The sequence below is a fragment of the Erpetoichthys calabaricus genome, chromosome 7 (genome assembly GCF_900747795.2).
Source record: "Erpetoichthys calabaricus chromosome 7, fErpCal1.3, whole genome shotgun sequence".
Lineage (NCBI taxonomy): Eukaryota > Metazoa > Chordata > Cladistia > Polypteriformes > Polypteridae > Erpetoichthys > Erpetoichthys calabaricus.
The window spans coordinates 128343796-128368119 of NC_041400.2; the positions used below are offsets into that span (position 1 = coordinate 128343796).

The following is a 24324-nucleotide window of genomic DNA, read 5'->3' on the forward strand; positions in this document are numbered from 1 at the left end:
AGCCGGATGGCTCCTTATATTCTAGGACCCAGGAGTACTTCTGGTATCAAATAACTACAGCCTGGAAGCACTTCTGGGTCAGATGGAACCTCCTTCCACATCTTTCTTGCGGCTCTCCCCAATGGAACCCACACAACCTGACAGGGCTGCCCACCAAGACTACATTTCCTAAGAGCCCATACAATAGTAAGAAAGGGAAATCTGCCACACAGTGTAATGGGGGATTAAGTATCCTCCAGAAATAATCATTCCCTGTCTCTCCACCTCTCCCCAGCCAGGAATGGTGCTGCAAAATAATCCGGTTGGGATACCTGTCAATCCAGCAGGGGCTTCCCATCCAGGTAAGGAAATTTCCTCTCTCTTGGTCGGGATGACTGTCCATCCATCCTGGCACTTACGCTATATTAACGTTAGCTGTTATTATATTTCTCCACTGACTTGATGCTTTAAGATGTAGTAGCGTTCACTATGAACCACTATTACACAAAAATACATATGTGCTTTGTCAGAATGACATTACAGTGGAAGTTTACACACAAAGTAAACAAAATCTTTCACACAAATGAGCAGACACTGAGCAAGTAACCACCAGACCAAAAATATTGAAAACTTAGTAGTAAAATCAGCACTTTCTCCTTACTTTTATAGTTAATTTATTTTACAAATGTTCCAGTACTCCTGGTTAACAACTTCATTTGTCAGATGTAATAGCCATTTCCCGCTACTGGAATGAGAGGTGCTGAAACATTAAGACATTCACATTTGCGGCAGAGAGTGAAACAACGGTCCAAGTGTGGGAAAGTTTCATGTAGTCATGATGAATGACTCTGGGGAACCTCAAATAGGTTTATAAAACCTTTAAACAAACTGGAATGGTTAAGGAGAATGTCACATATGCTGTTCTTAGAAAGACTGAGGAAATACTGACATCATCTGGGAATACTAGCAACAGAATAAAGAAACATTCTGAAAGGATTCCTGAAACCAAAGACCATCCTCCACAGACTCAGTACAAGAAGCTTCTGGTAGGTTCAGCCCATTTCTGTGCCTGAGGTTACTACAGTGGAGGACAAGCACCATACTGTTAAGGTTGTGGAAATGAAATACTGAAGGGACTGGACATTGGTAGGGGGTCTTGATAAATAATGTCTCACCAATTTCCTGTGGAAAGTGGGGGAAGTATCTTTATACTGGCAGAATACAATAGTGCCAACCACTTGCAATAGAGCAGATCACATGTTGTGTTCTGAATAAGAAGGGGTTGGGATCTTGAGAGCTTCCTAATTCTGTCCACATTTTGCATAAAATGTACTTGTTGTTTGGTGCTATGTTTGCAAATCACCAGTTGTGTTAATATTTTTGCAAACAGATTCCATAAAAAGTGTGTATTGTGTCCAATCCTCATAGTACTATTCATGAATGGAATGTCAATATGCAGCCTGGGCTTGAACAGTACCCAGTTTATTGATCTCTGCTCACTGCAAAACCAAAGTCTTCTGATAGGAGAGGGTTATTTTTATTTAAAAAATGATAGAATGAGTATTTAAAATCAAACCATTTTATTTTAAAAAGCTAATTATGTAACCTTTCTGGGAAAACCGATATCCAATACTGAATTAACATTATAGTAATGATAAAGCTACACAAATAATATCAGGAGTTCAGTGCTCTATTGTCTTTTGAGCTCATCTTGAACATTACTATTTGCAGTACTTCACTGGTACATTTAACTTTTATAGTTTTCATAATTCCTCTCAAATCCCGTATTTTGACTGGACACATTTAGAGGCAGATCTACGGTGAGCAGATCCCACAATACTAATCCATAAAAATCGTATTTTTAGCAATGCACACAAACAACATCTATGGTTCTTTTTTAATAATAATAATTCATTACATTTATATAGCACTTTTCTCACTACTCAGAACTTTTACATGGTGAGTGGGAAGCCACTTCAACCAGAACTAATGTGTAGCATCCACTTGGATGATGCGACGGCAGCCATTTTTGTGCCAGTATGCTCACCACACATTAGCTGTTAGATGGTGAAGGGGCGATAAAGACAGCAAATTAGGGGATGAGTAGTTTGGACATCGGGATAAACCTTACTCTTTATGAAGAATGCCCAGGGATGTTTTATGACCACAGAGAGTCAGGACCTCGGTTTACTTCTCATCTGAAAGACAACTCTATTTTTTCAGCACAGTGCCCCCATCACTGCACTGGGGTATTGGGATCCACATTCAGACAATAGTGTAAATGCCACCTGCTGGCCTCACCAACACCTCTTCCAGCAGCAACCCAAGCTTTTCTAGATGGTCTCCCATCTAAGTATTGGCCGGGCCAGAACATACTTAGCTTCAGGTGGATGACCCATACTAAAGTGCATATGGTATGGCTGCTGGTCATAATTTTAAAAGTGTAAAGAGGGAAATATTATACACCAATCCTATTATTTGTCTTTATAAGTTAACAGGTGAGTGCTGTTTTCTTGGAAGTTATCGTGTCATCTAGTTTATGGATCTTTTTGTGTGCCAAGGTGAATGCCAGAAAGAAAACCCAGCAGCAGTCAAGAAACTAGTCAAAATTTTTAATGTGCCAGAGACTTTTTTGACAGTGCTGATGTGGAACCTTTGTAGCTGTTTGTTTCAAGAGGTTAAACCAGCATTATAATTCAAGCAAAGTGTTTCTTTATTGTAATTTTGGAATGTTTTCTTTGCTGCTGTCTTTTCTAAGGTGTGTGTGGATGTTTTTGGGCTAGCATTAGACTTGAGATAAAACAACCTGTTTCTCAGGGAATTGCACCAACAGAGGAATGCAACCACATTTTCCCTAGCAAATCATAGATCTTCCTATGAAATGAATGTGTTTCAATTACTGATTAATTGATTCATACCCTGAAGACAGCAGTAACAAAATCAATTCCTAGAAACTCTTGTTGAACTCATCCCTTATATTATACATGCATATACTGTCATTAGGTCACTGCTGAAAAAACATTACTTTAACATGACTTTCTCATAGCTTCATCTTAGTTAAATCCTGATGCTCTGTATAGTCAATTAATTATCATTATTATTCATGGTGGCTCCAAAATCCGTATTACCCCTGCTTTCTCTTCTGTTCTTTTTCCAGTTTTCTGTGGTGGCGATCTGCACCACCACCACCTAACAAAGCATTGTGATGTCCTTACATTGATGGATTAAAGGCCAGTAGTCCACATAACCATCATGATCGAATTCTTCCATGAGACCCCTAAATACAATGAGGACTGATTGTGGTCATTTATGTTAGGTAGAATGCCTACAGGGGGCTGGGTGGTCTCATGGCCTGGAACTCCTGCAGATTTTATTTTTTCTCCAGCCGTCTGGAGTTTTTTTTGTTTTTTCTGTCCTCCCTGGCCATCAGACCTTACTTTTATTCTATGTTAATTAGTGTTCCCTAATTTTAGTTATTTATTTTGTCATTATTTAAAGCACATTGAGCTACATTGTTTGTATGAAAATGTGCTATATAAATAAATGTTGTTGTTGTTGTTCTCTGTGCCACGATAAACAAGAAAGAAGTCCAAGGGCAAAAGTTAAAAATGGCATCTTTTTACTATAAAATGTGGAATGATAAAAAGTAGATAAACAGAACCAAACCCTAGTTTCTCCAATGTAGTTTCCTCTTTTAGAGTATGAACACTATTTGATCAACTTCCTGCAGCGCATCATTCCTATGCTACTTCTGCCCTTGTCAGCTATGCACCGTGTTATATAACAGATACAAGCCTAAATGTTATGCATGATGTACTATATTTTAGATATTTTTGTAGGTTATTATACAAAAACATCATTCCATCCAACTCATCCCATCTGCATCAGACACAGTGTAGGAACCAACCTGGCAGTGGCGTTAAACCACTTAAGGAAACATTTGCACACTTTCACATTTACTCAGAGAGCCACTTTAGAGCTGCTAGCGAACATATAACCTGTGCATTTTTGAAATTAAAGCACCCTGGGAAAGTCCACATGAAAACAGAAGACAAAGAACATGTATGTCCCACACATGCAATACCTGTGTCACGATTTAAACTCAGTAGTCTACAGCTTCGAGGTAGAAGTGCTAACTATAGCACCAATATACTTTCCTGTTATTAAATTTGAATGTCAAATATTTAATTTCACAAATAAGGATTAAAACTCTGGATGAGGTATTCCACAAATTATCTGCAACATTTACAGTAATTTCCCAGGTAGACTTGGCCTATCACATAACACCTTCTATTTCAATCAAGTTTTTTTTTTTTTTATAAAACTGGCATTATATAAGCAGCATGCTAAAGACATGAATCCTAAAGTACACATATTTCATTATTCATTTCTTTCACTGGCTAAGTATCATAATAATGTATATTCTGATCAATAGGGGTTTCAGTTGTGTTCAAAATGTAACAATGTTCAGCTTGGATGTCTTTCTTGGAGCAGGCTCATGAACCAAAAGAAAATTAATATATTGAAAAAGGCTCAGGTAATCCCAAGCAGAAAATGAAAAGAAAAAATCAAACATTAATTTCATTTATTACTTAGTTGATTTTTGAAATTTATTTTGACTATTTGATTCAAACAGAATTGCTTTCTTCTAGGTTTTCACTATTGCCAATAAAACGCAAAAGAAGAATCAGCAAAGGCCTCAGAAAAAAAAGAATAAAATCAGTTTGTACAGTTCGCAACAATCACTTACCAGCTACTTGTTGATGGCACATCACTAATTAAAAAGAAGACATCTGAAGCAATGAGAAGCATCCAACAGTAGACAAACAACCCTGAGGTGTCAAAACACATTCATGCCTATTGTACTCATAAGTACTCTACCACAATCTTTTGTAACCATCACCTTGGTCAGCTCCCAAAAGAAAGTTTGAGCAGGCGGAGGAACATCTGACTGTACTTGCGGCTAGTGAAGCGAAATTACTTTTCTGTGATCCTAAAGAGCCATATCCAATACAGTATACAGTGATAATAAAACGTATTTAGCCCCTTGGATGTTTCCACATTTTATTGTCATACATTATTTAATCACAGCAGATTTGCACTTTTTTTCACACTGATCAACAAGAAAGATTCTTCTATGTCAATGTGAACCCACATCTCTAAAAATTGTTCTAAATTAATTGCAAATACAAAACACAAAAGAAATGAACACGTAAGTACTAACCTCCTTTAATACGACACATCTAAATCATCAATTATATAGCCAAATGGTTTTAGAAATCACAAAATTAGTTCAATAAAGATAACCTGTCTATAGTCAACGGTTTTCAAATGATTGTAATTTAAGTTGTATCATAATGTACATAATCTACAAAAGAACACTCCAAACAACTCCATGAAAAGGTGATTAAGAAACACAAGTCAGGGGTTGGAGACAAGATATCCATGTCACTGAATATCTATTACGGATACTGTTAAATAAATTATTATGAAAAGGAAATTGTACGGCACAGCTGTCAATCTGCCTAAAACAGGCCATCCACAAAAATTGAGTGATCATACAAGAAAAAGACTAGCAACTAAGGCCACCATGAGACCTATGATAACTCTAAAGAATTTACAGGCAGCAGTGTATGGGATTGGGGTTACTGTGCATACAACAACTGTTGACCATGTGGTTCACCAGTCACAGCTTTATGGGAGAGTGGAAAAGAGAAAGCCACTGTTAAAAAAGAATGAACATGACATCTCAGCAGAAGGCACATGGGAGTGAGTAGTCAACTACAAGAAGGTTCTATGGTCTGATGATACCAAAATTGAGCTTTTTAGCCATCAGACTAAATGCCATATTTTGTGCAAGTCAAACACTGTGAATTATCCACTGTAACGCATGTTTGTGGCAGCTTCAAGCTGTGGTGATGCTTCTTGGCAGCAGGTCCTGAGAGGCTTGTAATGGTAGGGGATAAAATGAGTGCAGCTAAATATAGGGAAATATTAGAGGAAATTAAGGTTCTTGAGGCTGATCCTCCAATTAGCTATGAACCACCCAATCTCACTGAGATTGCACAGGTGGTGAACCAGCTTAGGCCAGGGAAGGCTGCAGGGATCTGTTGTATCCAGGGTGAACTTCTCCAGGCTGATGATAAGGCTGTCCTCCTGGCATTGTAAGCAATCTTTCCTTCCATTTGGGAGACGGGCGTCATCCCAACTGACTGGAAAATGGGACTTGTCGTTCCTATCTGGAAAAGGAAACATGATTGCCTAGATTAAAGCAACTACAGGGGGATAACACTGTTGTCAGTGCAGGGTAAGGTCCTTCATAGGATCATCCTCAATAGGATCTGTGATCACTTGCTCACCTACCAGCAATGGCAGCAGTCTGGTTTAACACCTAAGAAGTCTACCATTGACCACATCCTGGCACTGAGGGTTCTCATCAAGCACAAATGTAAATATCAGCAGAGTTTTTTTACAGCTTTTGTCCATTTTTGTAAAGCATTCAACTCAGTTGATCGAGCTGCCGTGTGGGACATCCTGAGACTTCGCAGGATCCCCCCCCGAAGTTGCTGGATATCATGGCCGGCCTGTACACTGGTACTGTGAGTGCTGTGCAGAGTGGAGGCAGAACCTCTGTGTTTTTCTCAGTTGATTCTGGGGTTCATCAGGGGTGTGTTCTTGCTCCTATTCTGGTCAAAGCTTGCATGGACTGGGTGTTGGGCAGGGTCATGGGGTCCAGCAACTGTGGGGCATCTGTCGGTGAAAAGAAATTCACTCATCTTGGCTTTGTCGACAACGCTTGATCTTTGCAGAGTTAATGGAGTCTCTGATCAGGGATCTCGAGAAACTGAGCAAGGAGCCTGCGTGTGTGGGTTTGTGAGTATCCTGGATAAAAACAAAGACCCAGGCATATAATGACCTCTTGGGCAGAGCCATCAGCAGTGTTTCTGTCTGAAGAGGGAATGTTGACCTCGTCAAGAGGGTTTACTTAAATCGGCAGTGACATTCATGTCTCTGGCGACTCTTCTTATGAAGTCAGTAAATGGAATGGGAGTGCACGGGGGGTGTAGCAAGAAGGTTACTTTTGCCAAATGTAATTTGTGAAATTTATTTCACAAAGTAATGCAATTCAACTGAGAGAGAGACTGCCAGGGAGATTGATAAATGACAGCTGTAAGTAAGGTTAGGGAGATTGGCAGAAAACATGTGAAGGACACAAGCAGGTTAAGTGTCTACTTGACCAATATACAGTAGTTATAGTTAAAGGTTCTTCTGGTAGTCTCTCATATTTGCCATGAATATGTAATTATGTGAGTGTTTATGATGATGAGGATCCAGTGCAACATCAGCAGTGTCTCACTAAGCCACCAACATTCCTTGCTGCTGGATGGGTCTTCTGTGTGTTGGCATTCTCCCACTTGACTGTGATGTCCATTTGCTTCTCTCTGCCCTGAATACATATGTATACAGGATTATGTATTATATTCTGGGAATGAATGTTATATTTTAAAGCTAGTTAAATACATATATCTCTTTTTGTACCATATTTCTCTCTTCCACCATGAGCACAAAAGGGATGGTACTGGTTCTAGTCAATTCTGCATCAAGAAACACATCCCAGGGGAGAAAAAGCGGCCTCTGCTGGATACAGGGGGTCATGAGGTTGCCGGAAAGAGGTGTGTTGCACTCCCGATATCTCTGCAAAAGGATGAATGTCCAAGTTTTTAGAGTCCTGGTGCTCCGTATTTAATATAAAAGTCCAAGTTTTTAGAGTCCTGGTGCTCCGTATTTAATATAAGGTTTCAAGACACAGATGCTATCCAGTGACCTGAGACGAAGACTACACATTTTTGGTACTGTGTCTCTTTATAACGACTGGTTGCTCATGGAGTCCCAAATGAGGCACATTACCTGCATTGTGAGAGAGCATAAGTTACAGCACAACGAGCATGTGGAGCGATTCATCAAGGGTGACCAGGCTTGCAGGATCCTCACTGCTGAGGACCCAAGCGGTTGGAACAGGCCAAGGAGACATGCAGGTAACAAATACCTGCAGCAGATAGATGGTTATTTACGGAGGGTGGGACTGGACCGCATATCTGCCTTGGAGGTTGCCAACTGGGATCCCGAGGTGTTTTGTCATGTGGTGGGTGCGGCAACATGCTGTACCAGTGCATGGTCCCCAACCTGACCTGACCTGACCTGGTACAGAACTAGCTTAATATGAAAATATTGATTTATGTATTTATATTTTTGATTCCTTATTACTAGAATTAAAAAATATAACATGAACAGTCCTATACACAAGAATTGATTCAGCCATATAATGGGAACAAATTAATAATTATTAAATTGAAATAACCAGATTCAAAAATGGATGAATGAGTAATAGTTGAAGCAACAGCAACACTTGATGACAAAAGACAAACAATTTAATTTTAAGTATGCCAAAAACACTTACATTTCATTATATTTCAAATGAAATATGTTATCTTAGAATGTAATAAAATACTTTACCTTGCCATTCCCAAGCTAGAAAAGCCAGCAGGTACAAGCAGTATATCAATTCTTCTAAATGGATGAACCCCCAAGACATTGTGTGCAGCTTTAAGACATTTTGGAAGTAAAGGAAGTAAAACCTCTTGAAGTTTTTCTTGAAGAGATACTGGAGCAAACACTCGGTATGGAATTACAGCCTTTAAATGTGCAGCAGATTCCTGAAATGGGCAGGGGTAATCCAGGTGGCCACATTTCACTGGACATGAGCTACAATTTTTGAAAAAATACACATCTTGATATTAAATAATTTTAATAAAGCACATCATTTAACTTAACATTTTAACATTTTCTAAAACATTATAAATCAAACCTGTGAGTCTGTGTTGCAGCAGTTTCTGTAGAATCATTTGTGTCACATATTAAAGTATGTTTCAGATTAACTTCTATCCAATGTCCAACTGCTATGGTGAAAGTTGATGCTGGCATTGGCATCGTAACATAGTAAAACCAATTTGACAGACCTGGGTAAGAGAAAATGAAGTTTATTAGCCTTATGCAGAGTAACTTTTATACTCATACATAAACCAGCAGGGCAACACGAATTTGTATTTGAGTTTTTTATGAAAATAAAACAATTTGTTTTCACTCTTATGACATGAATATACAATTGATTACCGAAAACAGATGAGATACATATAAACAGGAAAATATTGCATATTTTTACAGATTTGATACAAGTCAGATTTTCAGCATCCACAGTAGATTGAAAGACACATATTTTCTTGATATATTTCAGCCAATATTTCAAAAGCAACAGACCTGTGTAAAGAAAAAAGTAAGTTGTAACTAATTTGAAATGTGTAGCACTATCTTGAAATACCAATGAAAATACTTTTGGGAGATTGCAATGATATTTATCAATTAAAGAATCAATGTGTTCGCAAAGGTTCTGACAAAGAGTCAGATGCCTGTTAACAATAGTGCTGGTAAGCAGACACATAAAATTGATAATCCAAGGTAAGTAGTAGGCCGTTAGGGGTGAATTTAATTACTTTGATTTTCAGCTGACATTTTCAAATAAGAAAAATTTAAAAGGTTTCTTGTTTTACTCAAATGATTATATAATAATAATAAACTTTTTTAAAAAGAAACTTTTAGTTAATAGCATAACAGTATCTGACTAAATATGACTATACAATAGGTATAATTTTTCTAAGCAGTTAAATGCTGTAATTGTTTGTACTATACTGAATTTAAATAGTGGTATTTTACTTATTGCTTTATCTTTTGGTAAAATTTACTTATCACAGTTCCACAGTACACTAGCTCTTTCCAGTCACCAAATATTACAAAATTAATGTACTTCATCCATCGTTATCACGAACAATGGAATACTGGAATTCTTTACTGGCATGGCATGATTCTGTTAACAGAAAATGTATTAGCAAAGACTAGGGGGCTTTGCCCCCTGCTCGCTTCGCTCGCCAACCCCTGTGTTTGTTTAATTGGATATACAATTTTACATTTTTTTTTTTTGGAATTGTTTCAATTTCATTATTTTCACTTTTATTTTAAAGCTTCATTAAAAACAATATTTTTTGGAGACACATTGTGACAACGCAACATATAACTGCCCGTGAGTGAATATTGTTTCTGTTTCTGTAATAAATAATCTGAGTTTTTCTGTTTGTCCCTGTGATTTATTGATTGTCATAGCAAAAGCTATTCTCACGGTAAACTGTAAACATTTTACTACGAATGGCATATCACAATCTCCTTTGAGTGTAATGTTATTCGCGGAATATATACATCACCTTTCTCTTTGCCTGTTAAAATTTGCATCGCTTCTCCGAGATCATCAATATACACCCGACCGAATTGTGTACTCTTTGAAATTTAACTTGTCGTTCCTTTAACTGTTGGGGGACCACAGATTCTCATAGCATATGGCCCATTATTGTGTAAATCCACGTTTTGTCCATTGAATGATGTGAATGCGAAAAGACTTTGTTGTCTACTCTTTTTTTCAGACCTCAATTTGGCCTGGTATTTTTTCAATTACACCTGGCTCTGATGATTAATCACCTTTTGTTTGCGGTAATGCAATCGTTTCTATCTTTTCTTTGATACTGTAGTGACTGACATGATAAAGTGTCACAAAAGTTTTACTTGAACAATCGCTGACTTCCTAACCCCAAACACAACTTTCTAGCACCATCTCCAACGCCCCCCCTTACCGCATCAAATCAATACTCCGCTATCAGTCCTCCATGCTGTACTCCGCCTTCCCTCAATCGGACCTAACAGTCACTTAAAACCAAAAAGCCCTCAACCTGGCTGGGACGCTACAATACTTTCGAATTTTACCGCTTTCATATTCTGTACCTTTGTCTGCATGTGTATCGCGCCATCGTTTGTTTGAGCCTTTCGAATTCCACTACTTTCATAATCTCTTATCTGCCTTTTTTTCTCTCCAATGCCTTTGGGTCTCTATTCCCCGTATTGTCCTTATACGCTTTATATACGCGGAGAGCACATGATTTGTGTGTACTATGTGCTTTTACACAATTGATTTTTTTTTTTTGATGGGTGTGCTCTTATATATTTCGTACTATCTTTGTGGACCTTTGCGGACCCCGTAGTGTCTTATGTTTGACTCTGGGGTGCAGTGCAGAATCCTCTTTTCTGTGTGGCTGTGTCATTAGTCCTCAGCTATGGGCGCGTTGTTTATCCAGGCAGGCTCGTGTTTATATATCCGTCAGTCGAGCTCGTTCGTTTTGAACCCGTGCCTGCTTTGCTTCCGCAGTTTCAGACGCGCGTTGTAGGTGCCTGCGTTCATTGATCTTATCCAGGTGGGCTCGTGTGTGTATCGTTGAGCTGTATTGCGTTTGGATTTGGTGTAACGCGTTCAGCGGTTTGTACAATCCCAAGCAGCACATTATTCCTAACTTCACTCTGCAGTAGTGCCACGCACAATATGGCGGTGATGCCTGCGCTTTCCGTACCATCTCGGGTTTCACTATGCTGTGTAGTGTGGACGTGTGCGGCATCCGTACTCTCTCCGGTTTGACTTTGGGCGGGGCGCCGAATCCTGCTGTGTTTGTTTGTTCTGTGGCCGTTCTCTGGGGCCGTGTGTTAGTTAGTTGAGCTGTTTCATTTTTGTGGCTGTGGTGTTTTAGACCGTATGTTAGGTAGTTGAGCTCTTTCGTTTTTGTGTCTGCGGTGTTTTAGACGTGCGTTGTAGGCGCATGCAACTTCCGTATTATGTCGGGTCTGACTATGCCGTGTAGTGTGGGCGTGTACGCTTCTGTACTCCTCCATCTGGACTCGTGTCTGTGTGTTCGGCGCCTGCGCACTATGTCTCCTGGCTCCATCGCCGTGTACCTGCGTCTGTGCCTTCCGGTTTAGAAAGAGACCTGCGTCCATGCCATCCGGTTTACCATTCTCGGTTAGTAATATGGATATTTACCTTTTTTTACTTGCCTTTTCCTTTGTCACAAACTAAAGTTTATTTTCTCTGGATTCTACGTGAACTAGAATTTTGGGTTTGCTTTCCTTCACTGCTAGCAGCACTTTGTCAACAGATTCATACAGTATATTATAATTTATTTATGATCCATTATCACTGCACAGTGTTTTTGTTTTCTACATGTTTTGTGTTGAACTGCATGCAGTTTTATTTTCTACTAGCAAAATACCCGCGCTTCGCAGCGGAGAAGTAGTGTGTTAAAGAGGTTATGTAAACATATATATATATACATAAACATATATACTTATATACATATCTACATATACACATATCTACATATATCTATAATAATAAAAGGCAAAGCCCTCACTGACTGACTGACTCACTGACTCACTCATCACTAATTCTCCAACTTCCCATGTAGGTGGAAGGCTGAAATTTGGCAGGCTCATTCCTTACAGCTTACTTACAAAAGTTAGGCAGGTTTCATTTCGAAATTCAAAGCATAATGGTCATAACTGGAACATATTTTTTGTCCATACACTGTAATGGAGGAGGCGGAGTCACGTATCGCGTCATCACGCCTCCTACGTAATCACGTGAACTAAAAACAAGGAAGAGATTTACAGCACGAGTCACACGCGGGAACGAAGGTAAATGACGTTAATTTTTGACTGTCTTTTAATATTGTGTAAGCATACATATTAACACATGTGCAATTAAACGTGTGCATTTACAGGGTGATTTCTCAGGCTTAAAAGCTCACCTTTTATCAAACGCGGGAACAAAGGTAACTGACGTTGTTCACTGTCTTTTAATACTGTGTAACCATACATATTAACACATGTGCAATTAAACGTGTGCATTTACGGGCTGATTTCTCAGGCTTAAAAGCTCGCCTTTTACTAAAAAGGTAAATGCAAAACTATTTTCAATCAGTTTATTGAAACGCTCCCGTTAAGGATTGCAATAACATATTCGCGAGATAAAAGAACGAAGTAGGGGGAAATGGAGGAAGAGCCGCGAACAGCTAACAGCAAAAAATTAATTAAACAATTGAGAACGGAGCGAGTTAAGCATACAAGCATGTTCATAAGGGAAAGAAAGCACGGTGTAAAACGTAAGTTTAAATTAAGTTTATAGAAACGCTCCCGCTGCGGATTGCAATAACATATTCGCGAGATAAAACTTTAATGACAACACACGAGGTATAAACGAACCACACGTCGTGGCGCAACGTTAGGGGCAACAGTTTCAACCATTCTATGATCTGCTTCTCGCAACTGAAAGACGGCACATGGCGGATGTTAGCCGACTTGCTGACCGCAACGTTAGGGGCTTCAAATATGGCGCTGACGCCACATCTCAGTGCCAACACTTTGCAGACTGTACTTAAAAGACACGCCCTCCTCACTGGACAGTTAAAAACACCAATCAAACTAACGATGACATCAAGTATTACCCAATCAAAAGTAGGAAAGGAGGCATCTTCATAAAATGCGTGTGGGATGATTTGCATGAGACGCTGCTTTAAAAAAAAAATGATAAAAAAAATACGGGATAAATCCCGTCCAGTATTGATTCAAAACGGGACACGCAATTTCATTCTCAAACGCGCCACGATTCCGTATTTTAAAGGACGGGTGGCAACCCTACAGTGCCAGGTAACCACCCATACAATCACATTGTGATTCAGACTAGGAATGCAATGAATGTAATTACCCCGATCTACATACAAGGCGAAAGTCTTGCAACATTCAAAGATGATGGTTTGGGATAAGTACACCATACAACATAAAAGAGCTTATGAAGCCTTGAACCGAAAAAAGCAAGATCTCAGAGATCGTAAAAAAAAAAATAGGAGGTAATGTCGTTTTACTCGCTGTAGATTTTAGTCAAACATTACCAGTTATTCCACGAGGGAGACCAGCAGATGAACTCAACGCGTGTTTAAAATCCATGCTTCTCCCACACTCGGTTATATGTCGCGTGTTCTCGGGTAGGTGCACCAAAAAATGTATACATTTAAGCATGTAATGGGCAAACAAAAAATGAGGTATACCCGAAAGCACAGCAGTAGTACTTAATGTAACTTTACTTCTTAAATGTTAATGTTTTACTGTTTAATAATTTATACGCTTCTTATATGTTGTTCAAATTCTTTTATCAAAATACCACTGACAGCGCAATGCACGATAACATCGACTGAATACACCATACGCATCCGCCCACGGCTGCCCTGCTGTGCGCAGATAGGAGTTGATTCTACAATAAAATAAAATAAAGATAAAAAGACTAAAACAATCATCACCCATAAAGCGGATAGTAGACGTGACGTACTATATGTGTACCACATTTCAAGTGTATAGGTGCAACGGTTTGCGAGCTACAGGTCATTTAAAATCCTGGACAGACACACAAATTGCCACGGTAGCAAATTACAGAAGAAGATTTTACTGTTTAATAATTTATATTTATATGAAATGTGCTTCTTATATATTACTTCATATTCTCATATGATAATGATGTTAATGTTTATATTGATTTCTGTGTTATTAAAACTGCATGTATGTGTGTATATGTATATATATATATATATATATATATATATATATACTAGCAAAATACCCGCCCTTCGCAGCGGAGAAGTAGTGTGTTAAAGAGGTTATGAAAAAAAAAGGAAACATTTTAAAAATAACGTTAACATGATTGTCAATGAAAGCCCGTTTCACTCAGTAAGTCTTATGTGTGTGTTTATGTATATGTATATAAATGTTTATGTGTGTGTGTATATTATATATATATATATATATATATATATATATATATATATATATATATATATATATATATATATAAAAGACAGCAACAGTTATAACAATGACAACACAATTACACTGACAATCATGTTACGTTATTTGTAAAATGTTTCCTTTTTTTTTCATAACCTCTTTAACACACTACTTCTCCGCTGCGAAGCGCGGGTATTTTGCTAGTATATATATATATATATATATATATATATACACATACATATAGACATCCACATATATATACATATATCAACATATATATATACACATACATATACACACATACATACACACACACACACACACACATACATATATATATATATATATATATATATATATATATATATATATATATATATATATATATATATATACACACACATACAGACACATATATATATATATATATATATATATATACACACAAATAGCAAAATACCCGCGCTTTGCAGCGGAGAAGTAGTGTGTTAGAGGTTATGTAACCATATATATACATAAACATATATACATATATATACATATCTACATATACACATATATATACACATTATTATATATATATATATATATATATATATACACACATATATCCATCCATCCATCCATCCATCCATTTTCCAACCCGCTGAATCCGAACACAGGGTCACGGGGGTCTGCTGGAGCCAATCCCAGCCAACACAGGGCACAAGGCAGGAAACAATCCTGGGGTTTTATCTTTATTTTATTTTATTGTAGAATCAACTCCTATCTGCGCACACCAGGGCGGCCGTGGGCGGATGCGTATGGTGTATTCACTCCATGTTATCGTGCATTGCACTGTCACTGGTATTTTGATAAAAGAATTTGAACAACATATAAGAAGCGTATAAATTATTAAACAGTAAAACATTAACATTTAAGAAGTAAAGTAACATTAAGTACTACTGCAGTGCCTTCGGGTATACCTCATTTTTTGTTTGCCCATTACATGCTTAAATGTATACATTTTTTGGTGTACCTACCCGAGAACACGCGACATATAACCGAGCGTGGGAGAAGCATGGATTTTAAACATGCGTTGAGTTCATCTGCTGGTCTCCCTTGTGGAATAACTGGTAATGTTTGACTAAAATCTACAGCGAGTAAAACGACATTACCTCCTATTTTTTTTTTTACAATCTCTGAGATCTTGCTTTTTTTGGTTCAAGGCTTCATAAGCTCTTTTATGTTCTATGGTGTACTTATCCCAAACCATCATCTTTGAATGTTGCAAGACTTTTGCCTTGTATGTAGATCGGGGTAATTACATTCATTGCATTCCTAGTGTGAATCACAATCTGATTGTATGGGTGGTTACCTGGCACTGTAGGGTTGCCACCCGTCCTTTAAAATACGGAATCATCCCGTATTTGAGAATGAAATTGCGCGTCCCGTTTTGAATCAATACGGGACGGGATTTATCCCGTATTTTTTTTTATCATTTTTTTTAAAGCAGCGTCTCATGCAAATCATCCCACACGCATTTTATGAAGATGCCTCCTTTCGTAGTTTTGATTGGGTAATACTTGACGTCATCATTAGTTTGATTGGTCTTTTTAACTGTCCAGTGAGGAGGGCGGGTCTTTTAAGTACAATCTGCAAAGTGTTGGCACTGGGATGTGGCACCCGCTGCAGTATGCGTCCCTTATTTTTTTGTATTAAAAGTGGTAACCCTACGTGGCAGGTAACAGTTATGTTTGGTCATGAAGTCGTCTAAAATCCGCCACGTGCCCTCTTTTAAGTGTGAGAAGCAGATATATATAGCCAAATTCTCGGGCTTCGTTGCGGCGAAGTACTGCTTTTAATTTTTTAAGAAAAGAAAACCTTTTTAAACGGATCGAAAATACAGTATACCAATAACAATTTGTATAGGATCTGTTTTTTTGTGAACCTCGCTTTTCACAGCTGTCGCGCTACGGCGTGTGTTTCGTTTATTTGACAGTATGTAGATCGTGGTAATTACATTCATGGCATTCGTTTTCTGAATCACAATCTGACTGTATGGGTGGTTACCTGTCAGGTAACGCTTGTGGTGTGTCAGGAAGTCGCCTTACATCCGCCACGTGCCCTCTTTCTGTTCCCAGAAGCTGATCATAGAATGGTTTTAATAGTTTACTTTCAAATAATGCAAAGAGTATGCGACACGTGTTTCTCCCTAATTCTGGGCTCATCAGGCATACACACTCACTTCATCCCCTCTCGGGAATCGAATCTCTATCGTCAGCGCCAGAGTTGAAGCCCCTAACGTTGCGGTCAGCAAGTCGGCTAACATCTGCCATGTGCCGTCTTTCAGTTGCGAGAAGCAGATCATAGAATGGTTGAAACTGTTGCCCCTAACGTTGCGCTACGGCGTGTGGTTCGTTTATACCTCGTGTCTTCTCATTAAACTTTTATCTCGCGAATATGTTATTGCAATCCGCAGCGGGAGCATTTCTATAAACTTAATTTAAACTTACGTTTTACACCGTGCTTTGTTTCCCTTATGAACATGCTTGTATGCTTCACTCGCTGGCTTCTTATTGTTTCGCTCCCTTCTCAATTGTTTAATGAATTTTTTGTTCTTCACTATTTGCGGCTCTTCCTTCATTTCTCCCTACTGAGTTCTTTTATCTCGCGAATATGTTATTGCAATCCGCAACGGGAGCGTTTCAATAAACTTAATTTAAACTTACGTTTTACACCGTGCTTTGTTTCCCTTATGAAGATGCTTGTATGCTTCACTCGCTCCCTTCTCAATTGTTTAATTAATTTTTTGTTCTTCGCTGTTTGCAGCTCTTCCTTCATTTCTCCTTACTCAGTTCAGTCTTTTCACGTGATTACGTGGGAGGCATGATGACGTGACACTCAACTCCGCCTCCCACGGCCATCAAGCTGCCGTCCATTACAGTATATTGTCAAAAATGAGGTTCCAGTTATGACCATTACGCGTTGAATTTCGAAATGAAACCTGCCTAACTTTTGTAAGTAAGCTGTAAGGAATCAGCCTGCCAAATTTTAGCCTTCCACCTACACGGGAAGTTGGACAATTAGTGATGAGTGAGTCAGTCAGTCAGTGAGTCAGTGAGGGCTTTGCCTTTTATTAATTAGTATAGATTTAAGTATTCTACATTTCAAATGGGTACATAAGATATTTCTGTGAAGAATCTTAACAGTTTCATCAATAATTACATCCTCTGCTAAGCACCTACTTGTGCATGTTTGGCATTAGAGTTGTGGTCTCATCTGCATTTACTTTAAAAATTCTGCCATGTTTTTACTCTTACGTCATCTTTAAACGTTAACTCTTCCAGTAGAGAAAAGACAATGAGATTTGACACGCTGTAAAAAATGCGAAAAATACCATAATCCATCCATTATATAAGAAATTGTACACTACTTCAAACAGCATACTTTTGTTAAGTGCTAATCAGATGTTATTAACCTTTTCCTATGGGCAGCACAAAAGCCACAGAGTAGTATGTAGCAGTGGGGCTGTGAATGTTCCTGAGGTCAGACACTAGTCACTAGTTAATAGTTAGTTAGAACCAGTGCACGGACTATGTGAAGCAGCCACATTATGAAGAGAACTGAGCCAACTGAGTGCACTCTCCTCTCCTGGTGCCTCATGCATAACGCCGTGCGTAGAATTCGCACTATAACATGACATAAGCACAAAAGCCGAAATGTGCTTATGCACAGAAAAATCCAGATGCAGGAATCTGTGCGTTCGCCAACTTCCGCGTTCTTCCGCTACATAAATCCCGCTCAGCGTGGAAATAAACGCACGTGCACGCGCTTGCTGTCCCGTCCCAATTCCTCCCAGAATTACGCCTCTTTGAATATGCAAATCAATATAAAGTCGCACAGTGCCCAAAATAGAAAAGTTGTCACATATCAAAGTCGGCGTGAAAAGGCGACTCGCCGCCCACCGTCTGAGTGTCATATGAAAGCTTATTAGGGTACAGTGGAAAAAAAAGGCACACAGTGTGAAATCGTTTAATTTACAAGTTTCTCAAATCCCATCGTAACTAAAGTAGCACATTAAATGCTTTGTTGTGTATTTGATCTTATATGTGCTCTATGTGCCTGAATCACTACGTGCTCTTCCTCCGACAGGACACAGAATCCATTACATTCGTAATATTACAGCACTCTGAATAATTAAAATACTGAGAAGTATACATGATATCATTTTCATGATGATATAAGTTAAAGCATGTTATTAAACATGGGAACATGGTGGCGCAGTAATTGTTCATGTCTTACAGCAAGATGCTTGCTGCGCCATGCGCGACCTACAATGAAATGCTTTATTACAGAAGTACTGTCTTTTTCAAACGTACTAACCCCCAATTCCTGTCCTTACTTTTCTTTCTCCAAATACCCAATCGCCACATAATCAGCTCTGTAATAGACGTTAAGCCATCTGTAAGCTTAGAATGCTGATTCTTCAAAACTTTTAAGGAACATCGAAATATCTTCGGAATGTTTCATTATTCTATCCATCTATCCTTCCAGTGTCGCACCAGCCACAGTATGAATACAGTGCGAGGCAGGAACAATCCGTGAACGAAGCTCAAGCTTGCTAGCGCTGCAGCATCGTGTAGTTAAAGTTTTACCTGTATAATATAATCAACATATTTTGCTGCATTTCATCTTAAAAATGATATCATCATCATATGTAAATACCCGCTTTATAAAGTGGCTCAGGTTGTGCAGTATTATAACTGTATCATAAGTACAATTACCTCACGGTAACTTGCAAGTACAAACAGTTCTACAAGGAGCACTTGATGGACTGATTGAGTGCGTGTATAGTTCTTGGGATGAAACTGTTTGTGAACCGCAATGTCCGAACAGGAAAGGCTGTGAAGCGTTGGTCGGATGAGAGCAGTTCAAATAGCAAATGGCTAAGGCAGCGAGTGCTTGATGCTGTATACCAATAATTCTCTTTCCAATCACTGTAGACCTGTGATTCACACTCAGATACAGTGATATAAATACTCAGAGTGGTGCAGTGAGAGTAATATGGAAAAAGATGATCCGCTATGGCAACCCCTAACGGAAGCAGCTGACAGAAGAAGAAGAAGGTGCAGTGAGAGTAACAACGCTAAAGCAGTTATGGTATTTAGAATAGTTTGACCATTCTGTGGACCATTATATTGTTACAGGTTAATTACAATAAGATGCATTAAATTTATGAACGATATGCGGTTAATTTCAGTATATTTGATAAAGCCGCCGTCGTGGATGTGGATCTAAGAAAGGGTAACCACACAGGAGCAGTAGCACTGCTTTGACGCTGGGTGCCGCCAGTCTGCAAAACCGAGCGAAGAACTTGCGTACGACAGGGTATGAGGTACCGTGGAAAAGTGCGTGGCTTTACGCCAAGTGTAGGTTTTATACATCGCGATTTGATTGTGAAATCGTTCTTACGCAACATTTCTGTGCGTACGCACCGTTTATACATGAGGCCCCTGCTTATTTGCATTTCCCTTTTTCTTCCTCTTCTCACACTGGATTCTTTATTTCCGACAAGCCTTGCCACCTCTCGGATATGGGTATTGGATTTATCGGGGTAAGTTTCATAAATAAGCTACATAGATTAAGAGTTTATTTTGTCATTCCCTTCTAAAACAAACAAAGACATCCATTAATTTAGTCAGCCTACTTTATTCAAGTTCAGGCTTGCTGTGAGCACAGCGTATCCAATCTAAGCCCATATTGGACAAGATGTCACTCTAAAAGAGGATTCACTCATGCAATCATTAAGCTACATTAGATTCAAACAAGAGTCATTGTGTTATTGTAAATGTTATGCAAAGGCCCTGAAATCCCTATACGGAAAGCAATGATGATGAAAGGTAAACACCAGTTGAATTATACACAGTACATCCGGAAAGTATTTACAGCGCATCACTTTTTCCACATTTTGTTATGTTACAGCCTTATTCCAAAATGGATTAAATTCATTTTTTTCCTCAGAATTCTACACACAACACCCCATAATGACAACGTGAAAAAAGTTTACTTGAGGTTTTTGAAAATTTATTAAAAATAAAAAACTGAGAAATCACATGTACATAAGTATTCACAACCTTTGCTCAGTACTTTGTCGATGCACCTTTGGCAGCAATTACAGCCTCAAGTCTTTTTGAATATGATGCCACAAGCTTGGCACACCTATCCTTGGCCAGTTTCGCCCATTCCTCTTTGCAGCACCTCTCAAGCTCCATCAGGTTGGATGGGAAGCGTCGGTGCACAGCCATTTTAAGATCTCTCCAGAGATGTTCAATCGGATTCAAGTCTGGGCTCTGGCTGGGCCACTCAAGGACATTCACAGAGTTATCCTGAAGCCACTTCTTTGATATCTTGGCTGTGTGCTTAGGGTCGATAGCCTGCTGAAAGATGAACCGTCACCCCAGTCTGAGGTTAAGAGCGCTCTGGAGCAAGTTTTCATCCAGGATGTCTCTGTACATTGCTGCAGTCATCTTTCCCTTTATCCTGACTAGTCTCCCAGTTCCTGCCCCTGAAAAACATCCCCACAGCATGATGCTGCCACCACCATGCTTCACTGTAGGGATGGTATTGGCCTGGTGATGAGCGGTGCCTGGTTTTCTCCAAACGTGACGCCTGGCATTCACACCAAAGAGTTCAATCTTTGTCTCATCAGACCAGACAATTTTCTTTCTCATGGTCTGAGAGTCCTTCAGGTGCCTTTTGGCAAACTCCAGGCAGGCTGCCATGTGCCTTTTACTAAGGAGTGGCTTCCGTCTGGCCACTCTACCATACAGGCCTGATTGGTGGATTGCTGCAGAGATGGTTGTCCTTCTGGAAGGTTCTCCTCTCTCCACAGAGGACCTCTGACAGAATGACCATCGGGTTTTTGGTCACCTCCCTGACTAAGGCCCTTCTCCCCCATCTCACTTAGTTTAGATGGCCGGCCAGCTCTAGGAAGAATCCTGGTGGTTTCGAACTTCTTCCACTTACGGATGATGGAGGCCACTGGGCTCATTGGGACCTTCAAAACAGCAGAAATTTTTCTGTAACCTTCTCCAGATTTGTGCCTCGAGACAATCCTGTCTCGGAGGTTTACAGACAATTCCTTTGACTTCATGCTTGGTTTGTGCTCTGACATGAACTGTCAACTGTGGGACCTTATATAGACAGGTGTGTGCCTTTCCAAATCATGTCCAATCAACTGAATTTACCACAGGTGGACTCGAGTTAAGCTGCAGAAACATCTCAAGGATGATCAGGGGAAACCGGATGCACTTGAGCTCAATTTTGAGCTTCATGGCAAAGGCCATGAATACTTATGTACATGTGCTTTCTCCATTTTTTTATTTTTAATAAATTTGCAAAAACCTCAAGTAAACTTTTTTCACGTTGTCATTATGGGGTGTTGTGTGTAGAATTCTGAGGAAAAAAATGAATTTAATCCATTTTGAAATAAGGCTGTAACATAACAAAATGTGGAAAAAGTGATGTGCTGTGAATACTTTCTGGATGCACTGTATTAAGCATAATTGTCTCTCTGTAACTCATGACCAGATTAGGGTGACCTGGGTGCGTGACCTGGGTCCTTGGCCTATGTGGAAAAAAAAGTAATGCTCGCATTTTACTGTTTCAGTGGTACTGCACTCTGTTACTCGGACATAAACTGACACTTCTTCGATCTAATGTATGAGTGCCTGCTTACTTAAATATCTGAAGACAACCCCCTCCCAGCTTGTTTTAATTTTATAAATGATGTTCCAATTATGTAAAAATATATGCATGTTAACCCCGTGGACTTGTGGGGGTCTTAATCTGATCTTCCTGTAACTCATTTCCCAAATACACAGATAATACAGAAGGAGTTATTACAGTACATGTCATTCATTAAGTGCACAATTTTTCCTAATAACCAAATTATCCCAACACTCAACAAAGTGTATAAAATAACCAAGTCAGAGGCTGGACAAAATTCATAAAAAATGTCTCATTGCAGCGTAAACTTCACAGTATGCCATAAAGTCTATATAATGCATATTGTGAAAGATCTCATACCAGACCTGGAGGACATTCACAAAGACACCTCCTCTGCATTAAAAGAAACTGGCAGAATCTTTCAATACACTCTTTCTGAACCAGGAACCAAAAGAATTCTTGATTATGGGCATCCACTCTGCATCTTCTTACTGAAGATTAACGGTTAAATGTATGTTAATCCTTATTTTTCTATTTCTTACATTGCATAATTTAAATATTGCCATGCATCACTTGTTAGATTAAGTGAATTAATCAAAGAGAAAATGATTTATCCTGACCAAAAGTATTTTTTAATTGTAAAACTAGCCTAAATTGAATGTCCATCAGTAGTGTAAGACATGGGAAGGCACAGAATGCAGGTTGCTTCACTAAGAAACCCCTAATATATAAATTGAGACACCAGGGATCTTTATGTTCTTTACATATAAAATAACTGAATATACTAAAAGTTGCATTGTGATTTCCTTTAAGCATTTCTGTTCTTTGCCCACAGCCATTAGTATCACCCATTTACCGGCGCATCTAGTAGATTGTACCTGAGGATACACTAGTGCAGGCATGTCAAACTCACTACCATTGGTGGGCCACTTCGACTGCCATACGTGCGTCAGCGGGCCGTACTGTAACAAATACTATTATACTATTATACAAAGTTACTGTAGCTTTCTTTCCAATACTGAAAACTTTAAAAAATGTAACACTTAAAGTTTAAAGAAAACCAATTTATTTCCATGCAGTCTCCATACAACAGTGTAGAATTAGAGTCTTAACCTCTTAGCTAGGTCCTTATTATATTACTAGGCTCACCCTCCTTTTAAGGCGACCGACTTTTATCCTCAGTTTGTGTGTGCTCCATGTGTACATCAGGCATGTAAGTGTAGGGAATGAGAACATCAAAGTGCCCATTCATAACATCTCCCGAAAACCTAAGTTTTTTTATCCCCTCGAGTGCCTGTCCAAACTTGGAGTGTAGGACTCCATAATAATATACTTGAAACTCATAGGGGAACAACTCTCCTGCTGCCATTAGCTCAGAAATGGTACCATAAGTTTAAGACTTTGACATTTCAGTGAGATACTGAAGCTCATTTGTATAAGAGATTCCTGACGGCATCATTGTAAATGGCTGAAACCTTGACCAATTACTTAAAACATGTCGTACAATGTCAGCCCGAATCTGTACGCTAAAGATGGAGTTTCATGCACTAAATAAGCTATAGATGAGAATAAGCAAGCACCATCTCCCCTGATATTTACTACGCGGTGAGGCATTTGTACTCCATCAACATTAATTATTTCCAGAGACATAATTTTGTCTACTTTTTCTAGCGCATCGCGCACAAAAGCAAGGGAACAATGGGAGCACCAGAACTCTGCTCACATCTCGTCGCTTCGTACCGCACGCCGCAAGTAGTAAGTCTGTGATAAGCGGAATACTGCTACGCGTTGCACTCACTGGACGGAAGGACAATCCTGACCGCTTTTATATAGTGTCTTGATGATTGATATTCATTATATTATATTCATTGCTTA

General features: G+C 39.0%; 1 protein-coding gene across 4 annotated transcripts in view; it reads right to left on the reverse strand.

Annotated features, from left to right (window-relative positions):
- Positions 1–24324, reverse strand: part of aopep (aminopeptidase O (putative)) — a 255885-nt gene that overhangs the window by 182142 nt on the left and 49419 nt on the right. For all 4 annotated transcript variants that reach the window (XR_007935394.1, XM_051929668.1, XM_051929667.1 and 1 more), the window contains exons 4-5: positions 8846–8996; positions 8494–8742 (exon numbers count right to left, since the gene is read on the reverse strand). Coding sequence is in view for 3 of the 4 variants with exons in the window: in XM_051929668.1 (XP_051785628.1) it covers positions 8494–8742; positions 8846–8996 (400 nt within the window). In the remaining variant the exon portion in view is untranslated. The remainder of the gene's footprint in view (positions 1–8493; positions 8743–8845; positions 8997–24324) is intronic.